The 19,374-nt window shown below is 44.8% G+C and overlaps 1 protein-coding gene across 1 annotated transcript in view; it reads right to left on the reverse strand.

Moving 5' to 3' along the window:
• Positions 1-10,722: 10,722 nt before the first annotated feature.
• The window catches only part of PRRC2B (proline rich coiled-coil 2B), a 327,590-nt gene continuing 318,938 nt past the window's right edge, over positions 10,723-19,374 (reverse strand). Inside the window, exons 47-50 of the mRNA XM_082264226.1 lie at positions 17,431-17,544; positions 15,584-15,710; positions 13,840-14,017; positions 10,723-11,262 (exon numbers count right to left, since the gene is read on the reverse strand). Coding sequence (XP_082120352.1) covers positions 11,088-11,262; positions 13,840-14,017; positions 15,584-15,710; positions 17,431-17,544 — 594 coding nt within the window. The 3' untranslated portion in view covers positions 10,723-11,087. The remainder of the gene's footprint in view (positions 11,263-13,839; positions 14,018-15,583; positions 15,711-17,430; positions 17,545-19,374) is intronic.

Consider the following 19,374-nt stretch of genomic DNA (forward strand, 5'->3'; position numbering starts at 1 on the left):
CATATTTTTTCTTCTGATTGGCTGAGTTATATTAGTGGTTTCCTGAGCGCCAATTTTCTTACATGACTCTCAAACTGTTGCTTAGAATTTGCAGGGAAGAGTTGAAATGTGCTGCTGATGTATATTAATAGTTACATATTTTAGATACTATATTTAGACTTTATTTTTCTTCATTAACAAAAAATATATATATATATATATATATAGATCTATTTCTTTTGCACTTCAAGCTAGTTTTGTTATAATTTGCCTACATTTCTTATAGGAAGAAAGCTTTCTATAGAAGGTAATGTGAAGCCAAGGGGTTATGCATGTAGCAGTGGTAATCTCAAATATGAATATAGAGGAAGAATGGGCCTCCGTTATTATTAATGTGCCTAATAGAAGGGTAAGGCCCCTCATCCTCTAGGTGTTTAATCTGCTTTAAATTCTGTCTCTTTAAAGTAAGGTCTGCTTTACTTGGCAGAAATGGGAGAGGTCATGTGCAAGTGTGCACAAACTAGAAAAACAGGAAAAAAAAAGCTGTTGCAGAAACTGCTGCAGCAGTGCAGTTGGTTGCTGGCATCAACCATGCAAAGCTGCCTTTTGTTCACATGACCAAGAGCTGAGGCCCCTTCCCACTCTTCTTAGAGCAAACCTGTATTACTAGAAATATAAAAGCTGCTACTGCTGAAAATTTCTCTCAGTAAAGGTTTTCATTTTATTTGCTAGGTAAAGAAGAAATAACAGTGAAGTTGAGGTCTGATTGCATCTCTCACCCCCCATAACCTGAGTGTCTTCCCACCAGTGGGCCAGAGCTGTGTTTCCTGTCTTTTTAGAAGGGATTCTAATTGGGGGGGGGGGGGGGGGGACAGATTTGCTGAAGCAGATGAAATCTCTAGCTGGAGAAGTATCCTGTGAAATTTTACATTTCTCTTTCGTTCATCGATGGATACAGTTCCTGATCTTCATAACCCTTGGGTTATACTGCCCCCTACAGGAGTAGGACACTAGGCCGAAAAAGAATCTGGCTACGCTTATGGGCAGTCCCAGGGGGTATACTCCCTCTTCCCGTTATAGGTACTCAGTTTATTTCTGCCTAGTCAGGATCTAAGGACCTAGTTCCTTGCTGGGATATCTGGTCCTGGCAATTGTTTTCCTTTCAGATAGAAATTTTTTCTCCTGGTCTTTTCTTGTGAGATCTACAATCAACTGGGGGAAGGGCTGCATAATCTAGATCCAGTGGTCACTCCAGTTTGGCCAGCGAGCGCACGCCAACCTCAGCTCCACGCTAGCCCCCCTGGATGGGGGTTGGCCTGCGAGTTAAACGCCACGCAAGGTCGCATATGACCGGCTCTCCGCCCGAGTCGAGTCACAGCGTTACTTCTGACTGACCCACCCCCCAATTTCAGCGGCAAGGGGTTCTGTCTGGAGCAGTGCCCGTCTGGTTTGTAGTATAGTGAGTAGCTGTCCCCCCTCTTCGCCTAGAGGGTTTTGGGGTGGACGTGGGCCCTTCCTTGGGACGGTCGGACCCCCCGGTTCCCTCCTTCCCGTCAGGCAACCTCCTTTCTTTTGTCCCTCATCCTGATCGTCGCACATGAAGTGCAGATTCCTTTTTTCTGCTGGGTGGCAAGTCTGGTGGGGTTCTCTCCCTCTCTGTTGAGGATCGCTTTGTGCTTGGCGACTGGGTGATGCTGCCAGCACAGTGGGGGTTGTCCCTTTGCAGGGTTTTAGACTTTTGGTGGGGTCCCGTAGCGTGGGCTGTTGCCCGCAATATGTACAGTCTGGCTGGTTTGACACTGAGGCCGGTATTCACCATTGCCCTGGTATCGCAAACTCTGACCGAATGGGCTAAGCTTTTACGCCGTGACCTGGAGGGAGAACAGCTCCCCCTTTCCTTTGCTGAGCTGGCAGACCATCTCATCCAGGGGTTGCAGTTTATCTGTGATTCCTCTTTGGATGTGGCTCGGCTCTCTGTTTCGGCAGTGGTGGTCCTTCTGCGTGTCTTTTGGCTTAAATGCTGTTCTGCGGACCAGACTTCTAAAACGGCCTTGACTAATCTCCCCTTTCAAGGGGGATCGCCTGCTTGGGGCTACCCTGGTCTCACAGGGGGAAAGAGTACTTTTCTTCTGCAGGCTACTAAGGGCAAGAAACCTCATCGTAGACGTGGACCCTCCTTCTCGGCTCATAAGAAGTTTTTTTTTTTCGTCCCTCAGGGTCGACTGACAAGGACTCAAAGCCTTTCAGGGTCTCTTCTGGAGGATCCAAATGAACCTGGTCTGGCAAGTCTAAAGCGGGTTTGTCCAGACCTGCGGACAAGGCTCCTTCAACATGAAGGTGCTCCCTTACCCGTATTGGGGGTGGGGGGACATCTTTGTTGGTTTCCGGTCCCATGGACTTCCCTGGTACAAGACAAGTGGATCCACAAAGTCATTCAGCTCAGCTACCAGATCAAGTTTCACTCTTGTCCCCCGGCAAGGTTCTTTCTTTCCAGCTTGCGCCTGTTCCCAGACCAATTACAGGGTCTGTTTGGGGCAGTACAAGACCTGTTGCTTCAAGGGGTGATTATCCCGGTTCACTCAAACCGGTTTACAGTTACTAGGAAGGATGGCAAGGTGCATCCTAGCCTGGACCTCAAGGCGCTGAACTGCTTTGTAGGAGTGCAGAAGTTCAGGATGAAATCTGTTTGCACGGTGGTGGCATCCCTGCATCAGGGGGATTTTTTTTGCCCCTATCGACATCAAGGATGCTTACCTTCACTTCCCAATATGTGCTTGTCACCAGTGCTTCCTTCGCTTTGCCGTGGGAGAGGAACATTATCAGTTTGTGGCGTTACCCTTTTTCTCTCGCCTCTGCTCCTTGGGTCTTCACAAAAGTGTTAGCCCCGGTGCTAGCATTGTTACGCCAACGAAAGATCGCAGTACTGGGCTACTTGGATGACCTTCTGCGAGCAGAGTCTGGTGGAAAACCTGGAAATCATCATACGAACTCTGAGGGAGTTCGGCTGGATTCTGAATTTTCAGAATTCTGCTCTGGTTCCTTCCACAAAGCTGGACTACCTGGGTCTGACTCTGGACTCGGCCTTAACCAGAGTGCTCCTTCCTCTGAACAAACTCCCAGAAATTGCATGCTGCGAGTCGTCTCCTGCTGTCCAGATGCCTTATGGTGTCTACCTTCGAGGCAGTTCTCTTTGTACAGTTCCATACGAGGTCCCTACAAAGGGAGATTCTGGCCAAATGGGACAAGACTCCACAGTCTCTGGACAATCCGATCTGGCTGAGCCTGGGAACGAGGGAGTCCTTGATATGGTGGTTTCGTTCTTGGGCAGTCCAAATTCTTCCTCTCCTTGTATTGGACAGTGGTCACCACGGATGCCAGCCTGTTCGGCTGGGGAGGGGGCCTCGGCAAAAATTCTGCTCAAGGGAGCTGGAAACTAGAAGGGTGCAGACTACCGATCGATGTCTTGGAACTCCAAGCAATCAGACTGTGCCTGGACCATTGGACGGAACATCTTCAGGGATGACAGCTCTGGAGGTAGCCAGCGTTCTAAGATGGGCAGAACTATTCGTTCCAGCCCCCTCTGTCGTATACATATGCGGGGTGCAAAACTGCAGGCGTTGGACCAAAGGGGGTGGTCTCTTCATCTGTTGTGGATTGGTTGGCGTTAATAGAAAGGTGTAGAGGTTTGTGGCTCGGACACGGAATCCTCTCCCGTGGGGTCAGTATCGTCTGATTTGCACCTTCCCTCCTCTCAAGCTTCTGCCAAGACTTCTATGCAGTGTTGAGGCAGGAGGCATTCTGGTCATCTTAGTGGCTCCGGACTGACCTTGCTGGGCTTGGCACGCTGATCTGGTGAGGGAGGAGGGACAGTCAAAATACATCACACCATTGATCACCGCGCAAGGTAATCCATTAGAGGTCCAGGGAGCTAGACTTCCCCCCAGGCCTCCCAGATTTTCACAAATTTTTGTGAACATCTTCTGCTCATAAAAAGATGAGCTTATAAAGAGGTAAAACCAAGTCTGTTTCCATTGAGATAGAAAGTGCTTTCTGGGATAAAAGACTGTGTAGAACACACATAGTCTTGTGTGTTGGGAGCTACAGTGTCGTAGATACCCAGTAAGAGTATCCTCGGGTCCATGGGAACAGATAGTCTCCCCATAGAGTTTCTCATTCACCACTTCCCTCCAAAATTGTTGAATCGGTGGGCAAGACCATACTACGTGTATAAATGTGCCAGTCTCAATCCGACACTTGGGGCATTCAGATTTAGAAGGGTAGATTCTCGAGAGCTTTAGCAGAGTATAATACACCCTATGGAAAAACTTGAGTTGAATGTATCTGTCTCTAGCTGAGATAACCAGTGGAATATATTGCTGAAGTCCCTCATCCCAGTCCTCAGAGGTAAGGGAAGGTATATCTCCCTGCCATATGTTAAATAGACGAATACCCTTGCCCGCATCATGACTCGAGATCCTAAGGTATAGGGACGATAGGATTCTGTTAGAATTGCTGGAAATGACGAAATGCCAGGTCACCATGACCAGAGTTGAGAATTGTGTCTGGACAGCGTGGCGTAGCTTTAGATAGCAAAAGAACATCCACAAGGGAAGACTAACAGTTTTAAGCTATTGAACGGTAGGAGTTGTCCCTCCGGCATGATCTGCCACAACTTCTTAATACCAAGCCTGGCCAACAAATTAGGGTGCGGTATGGAATGGCGATGTGGTAAGAGGGGGTTGCCCCATAGTGGAGTATGAGGAGAAACAGTTCCCCTTTCAGAGATAGCAGTAGACATCTGTCCTCACACTTTGACTGTTGTGCACATCAGAGTTGTGATGTTCGGGTGTGCCTTTGGGCCTCTAAACGCAAACCTTTCTTTAGGGTGTCCAACATTTGGTTCCTCCAGTGCAGTCTTCGTTGCCACCTTTTGGTGCTTTCGGTCGTCCAGGAGCCTCCCTTTGAGAATCTATGGGAGATTCTCTTGCTCATGCTGTCTCAGAAGGTGGCCTTTGCCCCTGTCCACCGTTCCTCCCAAAGGTTGTCTTTGATTTTTCATTTGAATGAAGACATTGTGTTGTGTTGTATTCCTTGTGTCCCAGGCCAAAACATCCAAAAGAAATTGCCCTGCATGCCTTGGATGTGGTCCGGGCAATTAGGGTGTACCTGGCAGCTACGGAGTCTTTTAGGAAGTCAGACTCACTCTTTGTGCTTGCGGATGGGCCTCGAAAAGGGTTGTCTGCTTCCTCTGCGACCATTTCCAGATGGATCAGACAGACAGTAATTCAGGCATATTCCATCAGGGGTCAGGTTCCTCCTTTCCCTGGCAAGGTGCGTAGTGCCTCCCGTGCCTTCCATCGTCAGGCATCAGTGATGCAGGTTTGCAAGGCTGCCACCTGTCATTGGTGCACACTTTCACAAAAAAGTGGATGTGTTGGCATCTGTGGATACTTCTTTTAGCTGCAAGGTTTTGCAGGCTGCTGCTCAGAGGACTTGATCCTCTTTGAGGGTGTATCTTTTTTTTTTTTTTTTTTAGGTTACCTCCTGTTGCCTGGTTGGCTACTGTTTAGCCTGTGTAATTTGTTTGCTGTTCCCACCCCTCATGTTTACACTGCTTTGGGACGTCCCAATGTTTATGAAGATCAAGAGCTGTCCGTCGTTGAATGAAAGAGAAAATTTGATTTTTGGCCTACCCTAAAATCCATTTTTCCTAGCCACTGTAGCACTTTATTTTAGACGTGTCTTAGACATCCCAGCATTGACAGCCAATGCTATAGGATAATAATCCAAGTTCTTTCACATTTGTCCTAATATTCACATTGTAAAAGAGGTCTTTCTGTTTCATTCCTACAGGTAAGTTTCTATTTTATGCTCTGAAATTTGTTATGTGGGAGTTTAGTATCAAATAGCTCTTCTTCATCAAAGAGTACCTGTCAGCCATATTCAATGTTTACTATCTCTTTGTAATTGCAGATAATGGGTGATGACTGTTGTGCCATTATATGAGGGCACTGCTATTGGGCCTATAGTAACAAAGTAAAATCAGTTCAGAGAGGCACAGAAGAGGGTTCTCTGTCTAACAGGAGCATTTTGCAGTGTTTGCTCTGAGTCAGGATGTTTAAACAATTGAAATGACTGACAGGCTTACTTTAAGTTTTAATGGCAGGCACTTCTGTATTCATTTGGCCTCCAATTCCTATTGTGTGGCTGCAGCTCCAGAGAAATACAGTATATAAAGTCAATATATGAAAATGTAAACACAATGGCGCTGCTGGATAACTGAACACAGAAATGCTTGGCCTGTGACTTTTAGAGCCGGTTCACACTAAGGCAACACAACTCCTTACTACTTCGGGGGCGACTTGTGCATTACCATCCACCACGACTTCGGAGCGACTTGCAGAGACTTCACATAATATTAGTCTATGCAAGTTGCCCCCAAGTAGTACAGGACCCTTTTTCTAAGTTGAAGTGACTTGTGTCGCTCCTATTAGAACGGGTCCTGTAGCGGTCAATGGACCGCAACTTGTCAGGCTGACAAGTCGTGCTAGTGTGGACCGGCATATGCATACCCCTGTGGAGGGGGCCATGTTTACACTCACAGGTAGGTGTTCTGTGAAGATAATCCAATTGCTGTCTAGTGGGACACGGCTGCTGCAATGGGACTGCCTTTACTGAACAACTGTGTATATCTACTTGCAGGTAAACATTACCCTCCATAGGGGTATGCTTATGTATGCCCATGCGAATAAGGCCTTAAAGGGAAGTGACCATGACAGCTGTTATCTAGCCCAACCAAAAGCTCCCCTTCAGCTTTTCAGACTGCCATTGGCCAACTCCTGAAAGGGAGCCAGTTCTGTGATTAGGATACATTCATACATCAGTTTAACAGAGGGTAGTTTGCTGTATTCAAAAGGATGCTAGATGATAACTCTGGACCAAGCAATACTCTGTGCTGAGGCCACATACAAACAGGATAATTTAGCTGCAGGTAAAACTCAAACCACCGACCTGTCTGTATCCAGGGTTGGGCAGGGGCTCTATTTGCATGTAGCTGTGCAGGTGAGTGGTTACAGGGGAGCCCACCATTTATTTGTACAGGGCACATATGTGACAGTTACTGCGACTAAACTGCCTTGTGAATGTAGCCTAAATATGTCACAGTACGTAATGTTTGGCCCCAGAAATAGCACCACACATTGGGGATGTTGGGTAATGACAGCCTGAGCTACAACCAATAACCATTATCCTTGCAGTTTCCCCTTACACTAGGGGCAAGGGAGGAGATTTCATTTTTTTCTTTTATAAACAAATCAAGCCCATCATATCTCTTTAACACTAAAGCAGTACAAAACATGGATGAGGCAGAAACCAGTCAGGATTGTGTACTTTGCTGATCTGGCTAACTGCTTTCTCATTACTCCTTGCACTGCCTTAGTGAAATAAAGGGAGAAACAACACTTTTTTTACAAAATCAGCATTTCTTATTTAAATATGGTCATTGTACACTTGGGTGGAAAATAATCTGTATTGGTTCAACAGAAGCAATCACTATGAACACTGTGGTAGCATTGGGGTTGATTTACTAAAGGCAAATCCACTGTGCATGCAGTTGCTGAAAATCTGCTGATATCTTTTATCCAATCATGTGCAAGCAAAAATTCTGTTTTTTAAATTCTCCTTGCACGTCCCCCTCAGATCTACAGCGACTGCACTTGTAGTGCCTTTAGTAAATAAACCCCACTTGGATCATTGTATGGACTGTTATATTCTATATTAGTTGGAGAACGTATTAGCAGTAGAAACAAAATTATTTTCATACATTTACAACCAAAACAGTTTAATATTATTTTCAGTATTCTCTGTGTTTGATGTCTATACATTTGTATGTCTTCTGCACCCAGTCAATCTTTAATAAAATGGAAAAGTTGTATTAGACCTTTTCTTTTGTTGCCGTTTGCTTAGTATTTCATCTTTGGGTTGTTCGACCTGGCCAGCAAACCAGTGTGGGCCTGCACCATTACAAGGAAGGCATAACAATGTTTTCTAAGAACGCCTCCCATGCTATGATTTGATTTACTATTCTCTCCTCATCACAATACAAATCTGAAGGGGCTTCTACTATAGCAGTGATGGGGAACTTTGGCACCCCAGATGTTTTGGAACTACATTTCCCATGATGCTCATGCACTCTGTGGTGTAGTTGAGCATCATGAGAAATGTAGTTCCAAAACATCTGGGGTGCCAAGGTTCGCCATCACTGTTCTATAGTATACCTTTGCCACTTTTGGCTGGTGTTAGGTTTATAGGGATAATGAGGGAAGCGAGTTTCCAGCTCATACAATGGAGATCCCCATCACACATTCAATACATCGCTCTCCTCTCTTTTTCCTGTACTTCTACAGCATTGGGATAGAGGCAAATAAAAAAAAAAACCTTGACTAAGATTAAACCTAGGGCTTCGTGAATGACAATATCTACCAATTTCTGCCCATAGTTTAAATAGCAGAAGATGGATTTCAGTATGCAGCAAGGCCAACCAGCAGGTAAAGCAGCTAAGAGATTTAATCACTTTGGTGGGCCTGGTCTGAAAGCAGTATTATATGCAAAGGCAAAAATTTTAAAAATATTGTAGCCTATCAATTAAATGTGGTGGCTGCATTTGTTTTATTTTTATCTGGTGATCCAACCAATACCATCACTGTCTTAGGGAGCCAATGATTTATACACATCAGGCGATGTGTGCTCCCAAAGTTGGAACGTATGTCACACCGGTGTGAAACGGGGGTCCTAGGATGCTTTTACACTGCCCCACTACAATTTCTCCACAGCATGTATGCAGCACAGTGTACCCACTTCTTTTAGTTCGGCAATTTTTGTGCCTCTGAAAGCAAACCAAAAGTCCTGCATGCTGCATCTTTGGTGCACTTTCAGAAAAACGCACAATTTAATAGAAGTCTACAGGAAAGAGCACAGTAAACTGTATGTTTTCCTTTTGGGATAAAGGATTATACGTAGAGAAATTAAAGCCGATCATGTTAGATGGTTTGTCTCCAGTTCGGTCTGGTAAAGGAATCTAAAAAAACAAGACTAAAAGCTGGGTATATACACTGGTAGAATTTTGAATGAAAATTCTCAGTACACTTGAATGTAATTTGAAAGTCGTTCAGGATTTTGTTTGGTAAAATGTTTTTTCATTCAAAAAAAATAAACATTAAAAGGCAAAGAAAACCATATACATTATTAGTTTTTCCACTGCATTAATGTGAATTCCTAATGTTGATTTGATCCTAGAGATTTAAAAAAAAGAATGTTCTTACAAAGAGAAATGTCAAGCGAAATTCTGTTCCGTGTATATGCAGCTTTACTGGCTGGAGCACCAGGTGAAAAAAAGAAAACAATGCAGCTACCACATCTAAGAATTGATAAGCTGGAATATATAATACATTTTTGTTTTTAATACCGCTTGACCTTAGGAGTGTGATGACTGCTGCCATTAAGAGCAGCAGAAGACATCGCCTCACCTGCTGATTTCATACTGGCAAACCTTATCTGACTGCTATATGGCAATGCTGGCTGTCTGCTCCCAGAACCATTTTTAAACGAAAAATTCACCTTTTAAAAAAAAGTACATTTATTTTTTTCTAAGGAGCCTGCAGAGAATTGCACCTGTGATGGGCTATGAGGCTGCTCACCTGCATACCTCGCAGCTCATTGAAAACTACAAGCCATCAGCCGCAATGGCTGACAGTACTTGTTGGCATTTATTCACAAGAAAGTGTGAATGAATGACATGGCTGTGTGGGCAGAGCCCCGTACGGTTTTTAAATAGTGGCAGCAGGCGTGGGGAGCCCTGTCACGGGGGGGGGGGGGGGTGCAGATGCTGGAATATGTTGCATAATGGGCAGAACATGTTCCATGGGTGAACTTATCATTTAAATATGCACACACACACAGCTATGTTCAGGCAGTGAGGTCATATCTGCATAATCTACTAAACTTGCATGACTAGGGCCAAGAGGTTTGAAATTTGTCCCAGGTCAGTGTTGCACTGGAAATACCCAGGTTTACCTCGCATAGACAAAGCTACTGAATGTCCCTCCACTGGGGGGTAGTTTTAAAAAAATATCATCCAGGTATTATCAAACATCTGCCCTACATCTAGGTTGCATTTAAACCAGTTGCTTCTTTCCAGACTGGCATTTTAAAAGTTCAGTTTAACAAAACTGCCATTTTAGTGTTAGCAGCTGGGGTATTAAACCACTGGAAAGTTTCTCCCCCTCAGGGACTCTATATATCTCTGTGCTTAGTTCCCAGAACTGCATAACCAATGTGAACATTTTCAGGGGGTTCCTTACTCTTCCTTCATGATATATACTTAAAGTCAAGTTGGGAAAGGAAAAAAAAAGGGGGGGGGGTAGATTACTGAGCAGGACATTTAAATGCAATCCATATTACTGTTGTAAATAGTAGAATGGCTCCCCAGAGCCAGTCACAACTCTGCGTGTGAACAGTGGTCCAACGTGAGGCACCTGCCCAGTTCCAGCACACCTCTCTGGAGCCTGTTACTGGGAGTGGAGACTTGCCCTGGGGAGCATATATACCATTTACAACAGTAACATACACTGAAGTTTTCTGCTCACTATTTACTTTGTGGTTTTTTTTTTTTTAATTTAGTGGGCTTTAAAAACAAATTAATCATGCCACCTGTTAAGGCTCAGTCTTTAACCAAGTCTAAAAACAGACCAGTCTCCTTTATCCAAACTTTTAACATTATACCAATGCCATCTGACTGTACAGTACCACCAAAAGTCTATTGTAGGTTTTGCTGGTGACAACAGGCTTGCTGGTTCACCGTGTGGCACTTTAGCATGCCAGACAATAATAAACTTAAACATATGACAGCAACCTCTAGTCTATATTCTCAAACCTATGCAAGTCATTTACCAAACATAGCTAACGCAATTCATCTGTAAAACTCTATAGAGGTCGAGCATATAAAAGTCTCTCACCACGCAGCCACCATCTTGTGACCTGGGAGTCCGGCAGTGGTTCTGACCGTACTGCTGCCATTGTGCAAGCTCCAGTCATGGTCCCTTAATCCAGTGTCATTGCTTTCTGATCAGAATATCCCATGTGTCCTTCCAACGTAGACTCCGGAGTTCTGCCGCTGATAGCGCGGGGTCTCCAAACGTCAGAGGGCATAGTCTGCGGTAAGTCAGAAAAACGCTAGACATCCAAACCAAAAGCAGAGAGGAGAATGTGTTTTTCAGAGCCTCAGACCTGGAGTAACACAAGAGAAATGTCTAACACGGCCAAAAACATGAGCACAAGATATACAGATACACAATAGAAGCTCATACTTTTAATGATGAGATGTGAAAGCTGAACTCCTCCCTGTGATAGTTGTTTTAGAGCTAGGTGGCGCTAGAGTTTGAAGAGCTACGACCTATTTATTTATTTTTTTTGTTGCTATATCCCTATTGGAGGGGAACGTATATTAGTTTTGTGTATGCTCTATTTATACATTTTAGTCAGGAATAAAAAAATGTTGCAATTTGATTTTTCTCTTTCGTTAACTGACGGACACAGCTCCATGTCTTCTAGACCCTTGGGGCTTATGCCACTCTCTCTTCAGGAGTAGGACTAGGCAGAAACAATTTTGGCTATGCCCCTGGGGCAGTCCCAGGGGGTATACCATCACTTCCTGCTATAGGAGTTCTTTTTTTTCATCTGCGATCCCGACACTGTAGATTCATCTGCCAATTTTAAAAAGTTTCCCGCACTGTAAGGGCTTCCACCAATGTGCATTCCCACACGGCGGCGGACGAGGACAGGTCCTCTTCACCATCAGAATGCGAAGACATCGACCCCTCAGGGTGGGGTGCATCTGTGGCGGCCATATCTGCCTCAGAATCTGAGGAAACTACCAAGGTAGGCGAAGGCAGAGGACGTTTGTGGCTAGCAACACTTTTACATACAAAATCTACCTTTGACACCAGGCATTCCAAGACTGCTGTAATCGCAGACAGGGGCTGCGACCCAGAAAGTTCCGAAGCCGCTACTAGGGGGTCTGTAGGTGAAATAGTATCCTGGGACTTTATACTGAGAAGAAAATAATGCAGTGTTACTTTAAAAGTCGCTAAATCAACAGTATACCTAGTCCCAATCAAAAACAATCCGATGGAGTGGGTGAGAAAACCCTACAGGGGGCCCAAGAAACTTTACCAAACCACTCAGGAGACTGTCAGCACGTTCTTGTGAAACAGAAAGTAAAACGATCCGTCACAGGAAATTACAAGCACAGCCTGTCGTAGCTAGATTTTTGTGTTACATGCCGTTCGCCTGTTCAGCATTGTGGACTACAAGAAAATGGCTGCCTACGCCTATGCATTTCAATGGGAGAAAAGAAAGCATGAATCTACAGCAAAATGAGGCCCCCCACGGCACGACATGAGCGCTCCCAGACAAGAGGCATCAGAGGGTCCCTAGGAAGGGACCTCACCAGGACAAGGCCATGCCCGAAGAAAAACCCAGCCATGGCCGCAATATTTTCACCCCCCAGAGGCCAGGAGAACCGAGGGTCCGACTATTCCAGGGAGGGGGCCCACGTCCACCCCAAGACCGTCAGAGGATTGGAGGGACAGTATTACACACCATACCACGGTACCAAGTGGGCGCCACTCCGAACAGTCCACCTCCCACCTGGGGTGGGGGTGCTGCCAGTCAGGGGGTACGCTGCAACTCGGGGCGTCTCAGCAAGACTTGTCCACACCCAGGTTCATCCCCATCCATCGGGGCTCTGCCGTGGTGAGGCCTAGTACTGGACTATAACCTGCTCACGCTGGCCAGGCTGGGAGACGATAAGGATCTAGAATATCCAGTCCGAAACCACAGCTGACTGTTGCTTGTAGCTCTGCAGGAACTCTAACTAGTGAAAAAAAAATAAATAAAAAAAATCACAAAATAACAAATTTCCCTGTTAATAGCTAAGACCGAATGTCCCAGTAGGGAACTATGTCCTATTCCTAAACTTGGCAGAAACAAAACTAGATGCTGTAGCAGAGTGTGTGGGGGTTATGCCTGCAGGGACAGCCCCCTATAGGCATGGTAAAGCTTTTTCCAGCCTAGTGTCCTATTCCTGATGGGAGGAGCATAACCCAATGGTCTAAAGAAGATATGGAGCTGCGTCTGTCGAACGATAGAGAAAATCCAGTTATTTTCAGAAGTGTGTAAATTCAAAGGAACAACTGCTCAGGTCCTCACCAATCGGATGGATCTGTCTCAGGTTTCAGTCGAAGTGAGCCTTCGTCTCATTAGCGAACACAAAGTGGTAATAGTTTACACCCTTAATAATGTTTTGGGCAATTTCATTTAGATTATCCCTCTACAAATGACTTACTTCCCATCCCAGGGAGACAGCGGTCACTAGACCTACATAGCAAAAGATTTCCCAGCACACTTGCAAGCCAGCCTGCAAAACAACCAAAGTGACCCTTTCTAACAAGTCACATTAAAAACAGAGGGTTCTGTTTGCACACATTGGCAAATATATGCATAAGCTGCAGTGCCCACGTCAAGGCTCCTCTGTATACCGTGGTCCCAACTCTATAAATTTCCAGTCTAATAAGATGGAGCACGTATAGTAGTAGGATAGATAGAGGGAGCCCATCCCTCCTAAAGCCACAGGGAGACATGTGATGCCAAGCAAGGGCACGATGGCAGCGAAGGCAATCAATGCATCTCCACACCCAATTCAACAGACTGTACAAAAAAAAGTGACAAACATCCCAACCCATAACTAGCCTTTGCAATAAGGTGCACATGGAAGGGCAATGCACATCACAAACAAAGACCTACCTAAGCAGGTGCTGGTGAATGTGTTCAAGCAGCGGAGGCAGCAAAAGAATAAGGCAGGTCAGAGCAGGGAGGTAGTGATAAAGAAAGAGGGTCTTCTCCATTAGGAAGAATGGCAGGTAATTCACAGCCCATCCGCCAAGGCACAGTATTCCTGTCAGCTGCAGCGCCTGCCATGAACCTTGAGACCAAAACACACAGTTATTGATAGAGTGATTACTTACTGCCAGATATTGTTTAATGAAACACTTCTTGATGAAGAAAAAAATAAAATTCTAGGAAGGCCATTGAGAGGCGTGAGGGACCCATTATAGCTGAAATCATCATAATCCTGGGTCCCAGTCTACAGGAAAATACAGCAAAAAGATTGGCATCTGGTTTAAAAAAAAGATTGGGGCAATTGCTTTGTATGATGAGGAGCACATGGGGTTAACATCACTGGTTTATCACCAGTGGTGGAATTAACAGCTAAAAGTTTGGTGTAAAGAGACATGTCTGTTTACATCTGCTGCTTCATAGAGAATGGAGGGTCCGATCAAATTTGCCTGAAAAACTGACAGATGGACCCGATGAGATCGCTAGTGTGAAGGGGACCTTAACCACTTGCTGACCGTATACTTTATATATACTGTACATCGGCAGAGTGGCTCTCCCAGGCAGAGTCACGTATCGGTACGTCACTTGCCTGGGAGGAGCTAGGGGGCGAGCGTGCGCCGCCGGTGGCATGCTACCGCCCCCTCTCATCAGCGGGGAAGCTGGCATGTGTCAGACGACTCAGATTGCCGCCCGACACTCTCGATCTCCCCCCGCTGACAGAGAAGGATGGACAGCTGATGTAATCACAGCCATCCGTCCTTCTGCCTGCAATGATCATAGAGACCATGCGATTGATTGCCAACAAGGGTTTCTCCAAAAACTACTAAGTCATGTTTTGGGAAGGGGTCAAATACTTATTTCATTCATTAAAATGCAAATCAATTTATCACTTTTTGGAAAAGTGTTTTCTGAATATTTTTGTTGTTATTCTGTCTCTCACTGTTAAAATAAACCTAAAATTATAGACTGATCATTATTTCAGTGGGCAAACGTACAAAAATCAGCATGGGATCAAGTACTTTTTTCCCCTCACTGTTCAGAGTTGGGGGGGGGGGGGGGAGCAGCAGCAGCACACTGAGCTTCCCAGTGAATGGCTGCGCAGATAGGGCATCGTGATAAGTCTGATCATTGGAGAAGAGCACACCAAGTTCCCAGAACAGCTAGAGAACTGACCATGGTGTGCTCTCCTGCTTATTGTGGTCAGTTTTTAATAGGAAAGCAAAAAGGGACTGGCAGTAACACCGGGGATTTCACATAAAGGAAGCAATACAAAAAGGACAGGGTACTTTCTCATACAAGTACTGTACATGGTACAGCAGGCACATATAAAGAATATGAAGTGTTGGGGTAACAAATACTTTACTAAACATACCAATCAGGACACATATACCAATCAGGACACATAAGGCTTGAACCGTCACATTACTTTCTGTCATCAGGTCACATACTTCTCTATATATATGGTATATAGAATGGCATTTGATTAGGATTATGTGTTCCCATTCACACTTCGGTGTATGTGCACCCATTATTACAGACTGCTAGTCTGCAGCAGTTGGGAGGATGTAGAACTTTCTTTTGCTACCTGTGTCTCTGAAGTTGTGCAATGCAAGTCAAATCGTACTCTGCATTAGTAGGCTTAGAACTTTACCTTGGGGAATGTCATTAATCGCTCTTCTCTGCCGCAGCAAGTAAAAAAGGAATAGAGCTGTGTACAGAATGGCACCAATGTTCGCAGAATACCAGATGATGGGATTACCCAAGAGCTGGATCTGAGCCTAAAACCACACAAGAGACAGTTACATACATAAATATATCTAACACTTTTAGCAAAAAAAGAATGACAATTACAAATTGACATCGCACTCTAAAAGTTCTGCAATGCTTTGTATTACACCTGAAGATAAAGCAGAACTCCAACCACCATCTAGTCCCATCTTGGATAGAATTGAGAGTGTCACCTCTGTTTTTTATTGCTTTCTATGTACTTGTATGCAATGTTCTTCACTTCCTATACCAGTGAAATGACAGAAGGCAAGTGTAAATCTTCCAACTGGGTCCTTTTTGGCTGATAGCTTCAAAAGTCAGATTTCCCCTCATTTTAATGGAACTGTCCAGAGGAAGCGGCCACCCAGCTGAGAGGAGTGTCGGCCTATGCCAGTACACCTATGTAGCAGTCATCCCCAGTACATAAGTGCCCCAATACCTGCTGTGCCTGGTGTTGAGGAAGCTGAAAATGCTTCTGTGCAGGACTGGATGCAGAATGGCACTGAGCAAACTGAAGCCTGGTGCGGTGTGACATAATCCCCACATTTTATAGGCTCAGGGACATGTGTAAATGCCACCTTAAGGGCCCTGGACCTGAATGCAGATCCCCTTCAAGGGAAGTACTGTCCTAAACCTGTAAAGCACCCTGTCAGCAGGGTCACTGGGTAATGGGTATACTGTACACCAGAGATCAATGTCTACAAGATCCAGCACTGACCTGCAGACATTACAGGCCAGCATCGCTCCTGTATTACCAATCCAGATGAAGTCCACCTCTGCCCCACCAGGGGTGCCAGGAGTTATGGGAGCCCACAAAAGAGATCCTCAGAGAGACACATCCATCACCTAAAGACAGGGTTAGCTGAGCTGGGATGGGGTATTGCTTGGGCAGGGATTCCTGACTTTTTTTTTTTGGTAAGCATCCATTCACCTGAAGGTGGCAGCATAACCCAAGTAGTCTTGAATATTACCTCCTCTGTGTCCTGTTATGTACAATTAAGAAAGATGAGTTTACAATAGCCTTCCTGCTTAATAAATGGTATGGAGGCTGGTATAAAGCATTGTGCTTCCATAACTGAAGTACCTATTTTTGCACATTAGCATTTTGCTGTGAGCAATCATTTGTTACCTGGGTGTAGTCTGGGGTCATGCTCAGGGAACCTATAAAAAAGCATCCATTTTTTGTAATAAGAAACACAGCAACCCATAAGCAATCTTCCTCCTCTGATATACAGGTCTGAACAGGCATGCCAACATCTAGCCAGCAGGAATAACATTGCCCTGATCTATTACATAGGCTACAACCAAATCTACTCAATGTTACAATGTTATAAGCGTGCTGTAACAAATCGTAAAATGGGGGGCATCATTTTTACAAGCTGTTGCGACTATGTATGCACTCCATTAGCCAAAGGCAAGTGCAAAGGAACTTATTAAAGGCAGAGTTCGATATTATGACATGTATCTGTCCATTATTGTTTCTTTAATGGAGTCAGCCTGTATATTAAAAAATAGGTCATATGATGTATTTAAAGGCCACGGGTCTGTCTCTGGCTGGCCCTTGTATTACTAATTATTTTACTTAATATATTACTAATTATATCAATATTAATTCTATTACTAATTAGTGCACTGATTTGTTACACAAGCACAAACTGTGCAGGAGACAGATGAATACATGTAGCATTTTTCTCTGTATTAGTTTTCCCCATGCACCATAGCAGCACTCACAGTGGTCTTTGGGTGAAGCCAGTAAGCGATGCTGGTGTCCAGGGATACCCAATCCGGGGGTGATGAGCTGTACTTGTGTTCAGGACTTTCACTCCTCATTGTTAGAATCTTGAACTGGAGAGATAGAAGATCACAGCATGTTCAGTATAACCATCATGGAAGTCAGTGAACACCAAGGAATCATGCAGTTAAAAGACGGAATTTATTTCAACTTTCCTTATCTGCAAAGTTGTATTGAGCCAGTACTTTAAAGAGACCCTGTCCACAGCCGAACAACATGGTTCCTTGACCCCTATGTCACTGCTGTGAATTAAGTGGTCAGCGTAACACCTCCCCTTTCCATTTCCTTCTCATATCTCCATTATGAGCTTGTAAATGGATGGAAAACAGGAATTTTTAGTGATGTACCACAAGGTTCAGTTTTGGGACCCTAACTTTTTAACCTAGATATAAATTATATAGAATTTGGTATTAAAAAGACGACTTCAGTGTTAACAAATGACACGGAATAACGTCCTTCTAGGATGTCTTCAACCTTCAAGCTGACCTCAATGTACTAATTCAATTTAGAAACTGTGGCATATATGCCCCTGTACAAATCATTCACGCAGAGAGTCGCACAGGAACACGCTGTGAGTTCCTGTGCAATTCATATGCAGCTTTGGGTGGTGGGATTTCAGCCCATTCATTTTGACTAGGCTGAAAACGCACCGCAACACACCACACCAAAAGTACTGCATGCACTACTTTTGGAAACGCACTGCAACCAGATCATATGGTACTTCTGTACTATGCAATCCGTTATGGGCAAATGCACGCCATTTGTGACCTGTGTCATTACCTTAATATTGACACTCACTGCAGATCACAATTGTCATGCGCTTTGAACATGGTGCAGGATTTGCGCACAGAATACGGGTTTCCTGCACCGCGTTCTGCTGTGAACTGACCCCAAGACCTCATCTGTAATATGCAGTTCAGTTTTGGGTACAAGTTCACAAAAAAGATGAAGTCTGAGAGGAGCAGGGCACAAAACGATGAACACCCAATTCGATTGCAAGATCCACACACAGGTGCCTGGACTCAGTGTGTCTGTGCACACCAAAACAAGACAAATGGATGGATTGAGCCAGCAACACTAATCCGTATAGCAATTTATTGGTGACTGGATACGATTTAGGACACCTTAAGACTAAAGCCCCGTACACACGTACCGATCGTCGGCGAACGATCGGCTGTCTTTTGTCCCCGGGCTGTCGGTGTCTGTTGAAAAGTGCAAAGACAGCACAAGAATTTTGTCCGCCGACTACAGCCGACTGCAGAAGTGATGTCATGTGATGGTTAACTTTCCCTGTGTTTTTTCTTTTCTGAGCATGCCCAGTCTTGCAAATCTGCGGTCTGTCGGCCGAATTCTGTACTGACTGGCGAACAATCGGCCGCTCTGGTGTCGGCATACAAAAATTTTAATGCTTGCATGACAGATTCTTGTCGGCAGAATGTGCGCTGACGGCTGTCGGAGGCATCATACTAACAAGCGTACAATCGGCAGATCGGTCGTCGGCCGACACTTGTCTGCCGACGATCGGTACGTGTGTACAGGCCTTTAGGCTCTCTGTGAAACGAGTCTTTTGTTTTATTGTCACTCCTTTGTAACCAGTCACCAAAAATTGTTATACTGATTACAGTGTTGCCAGCTCAATCCATCCATTTGTTCACAAAAAAGATATCGGAGAACTGGAGAAAGTGATGAGGCATGGAGGAGCTCAGATATGCAGAAAGATTAGCTGAACTGAATTTATTCTCTCTTGAGATGAAGTGAATAAGGGCGAATATGATCAACATGTATAAATACATAAGTGGTCCATATAGTGAATTTGGTGTAGAGGAATTCACATTCAGGTCATTAGAGTACAAGGGGGCACTCTTTACATCTGGAGGAAAACA

Source organism: Pelophylax lessonae (genome assembly GCF_965119305.1).
Source record: "Pelophylax lessonae genome assembly, chromosome: 7".
Lineage (NCBI taxonomy): Eukaryota > Metazoa > Chordata > Amphibia > Anura > Ranidae > Pelophylax > Pelophylax lessonae.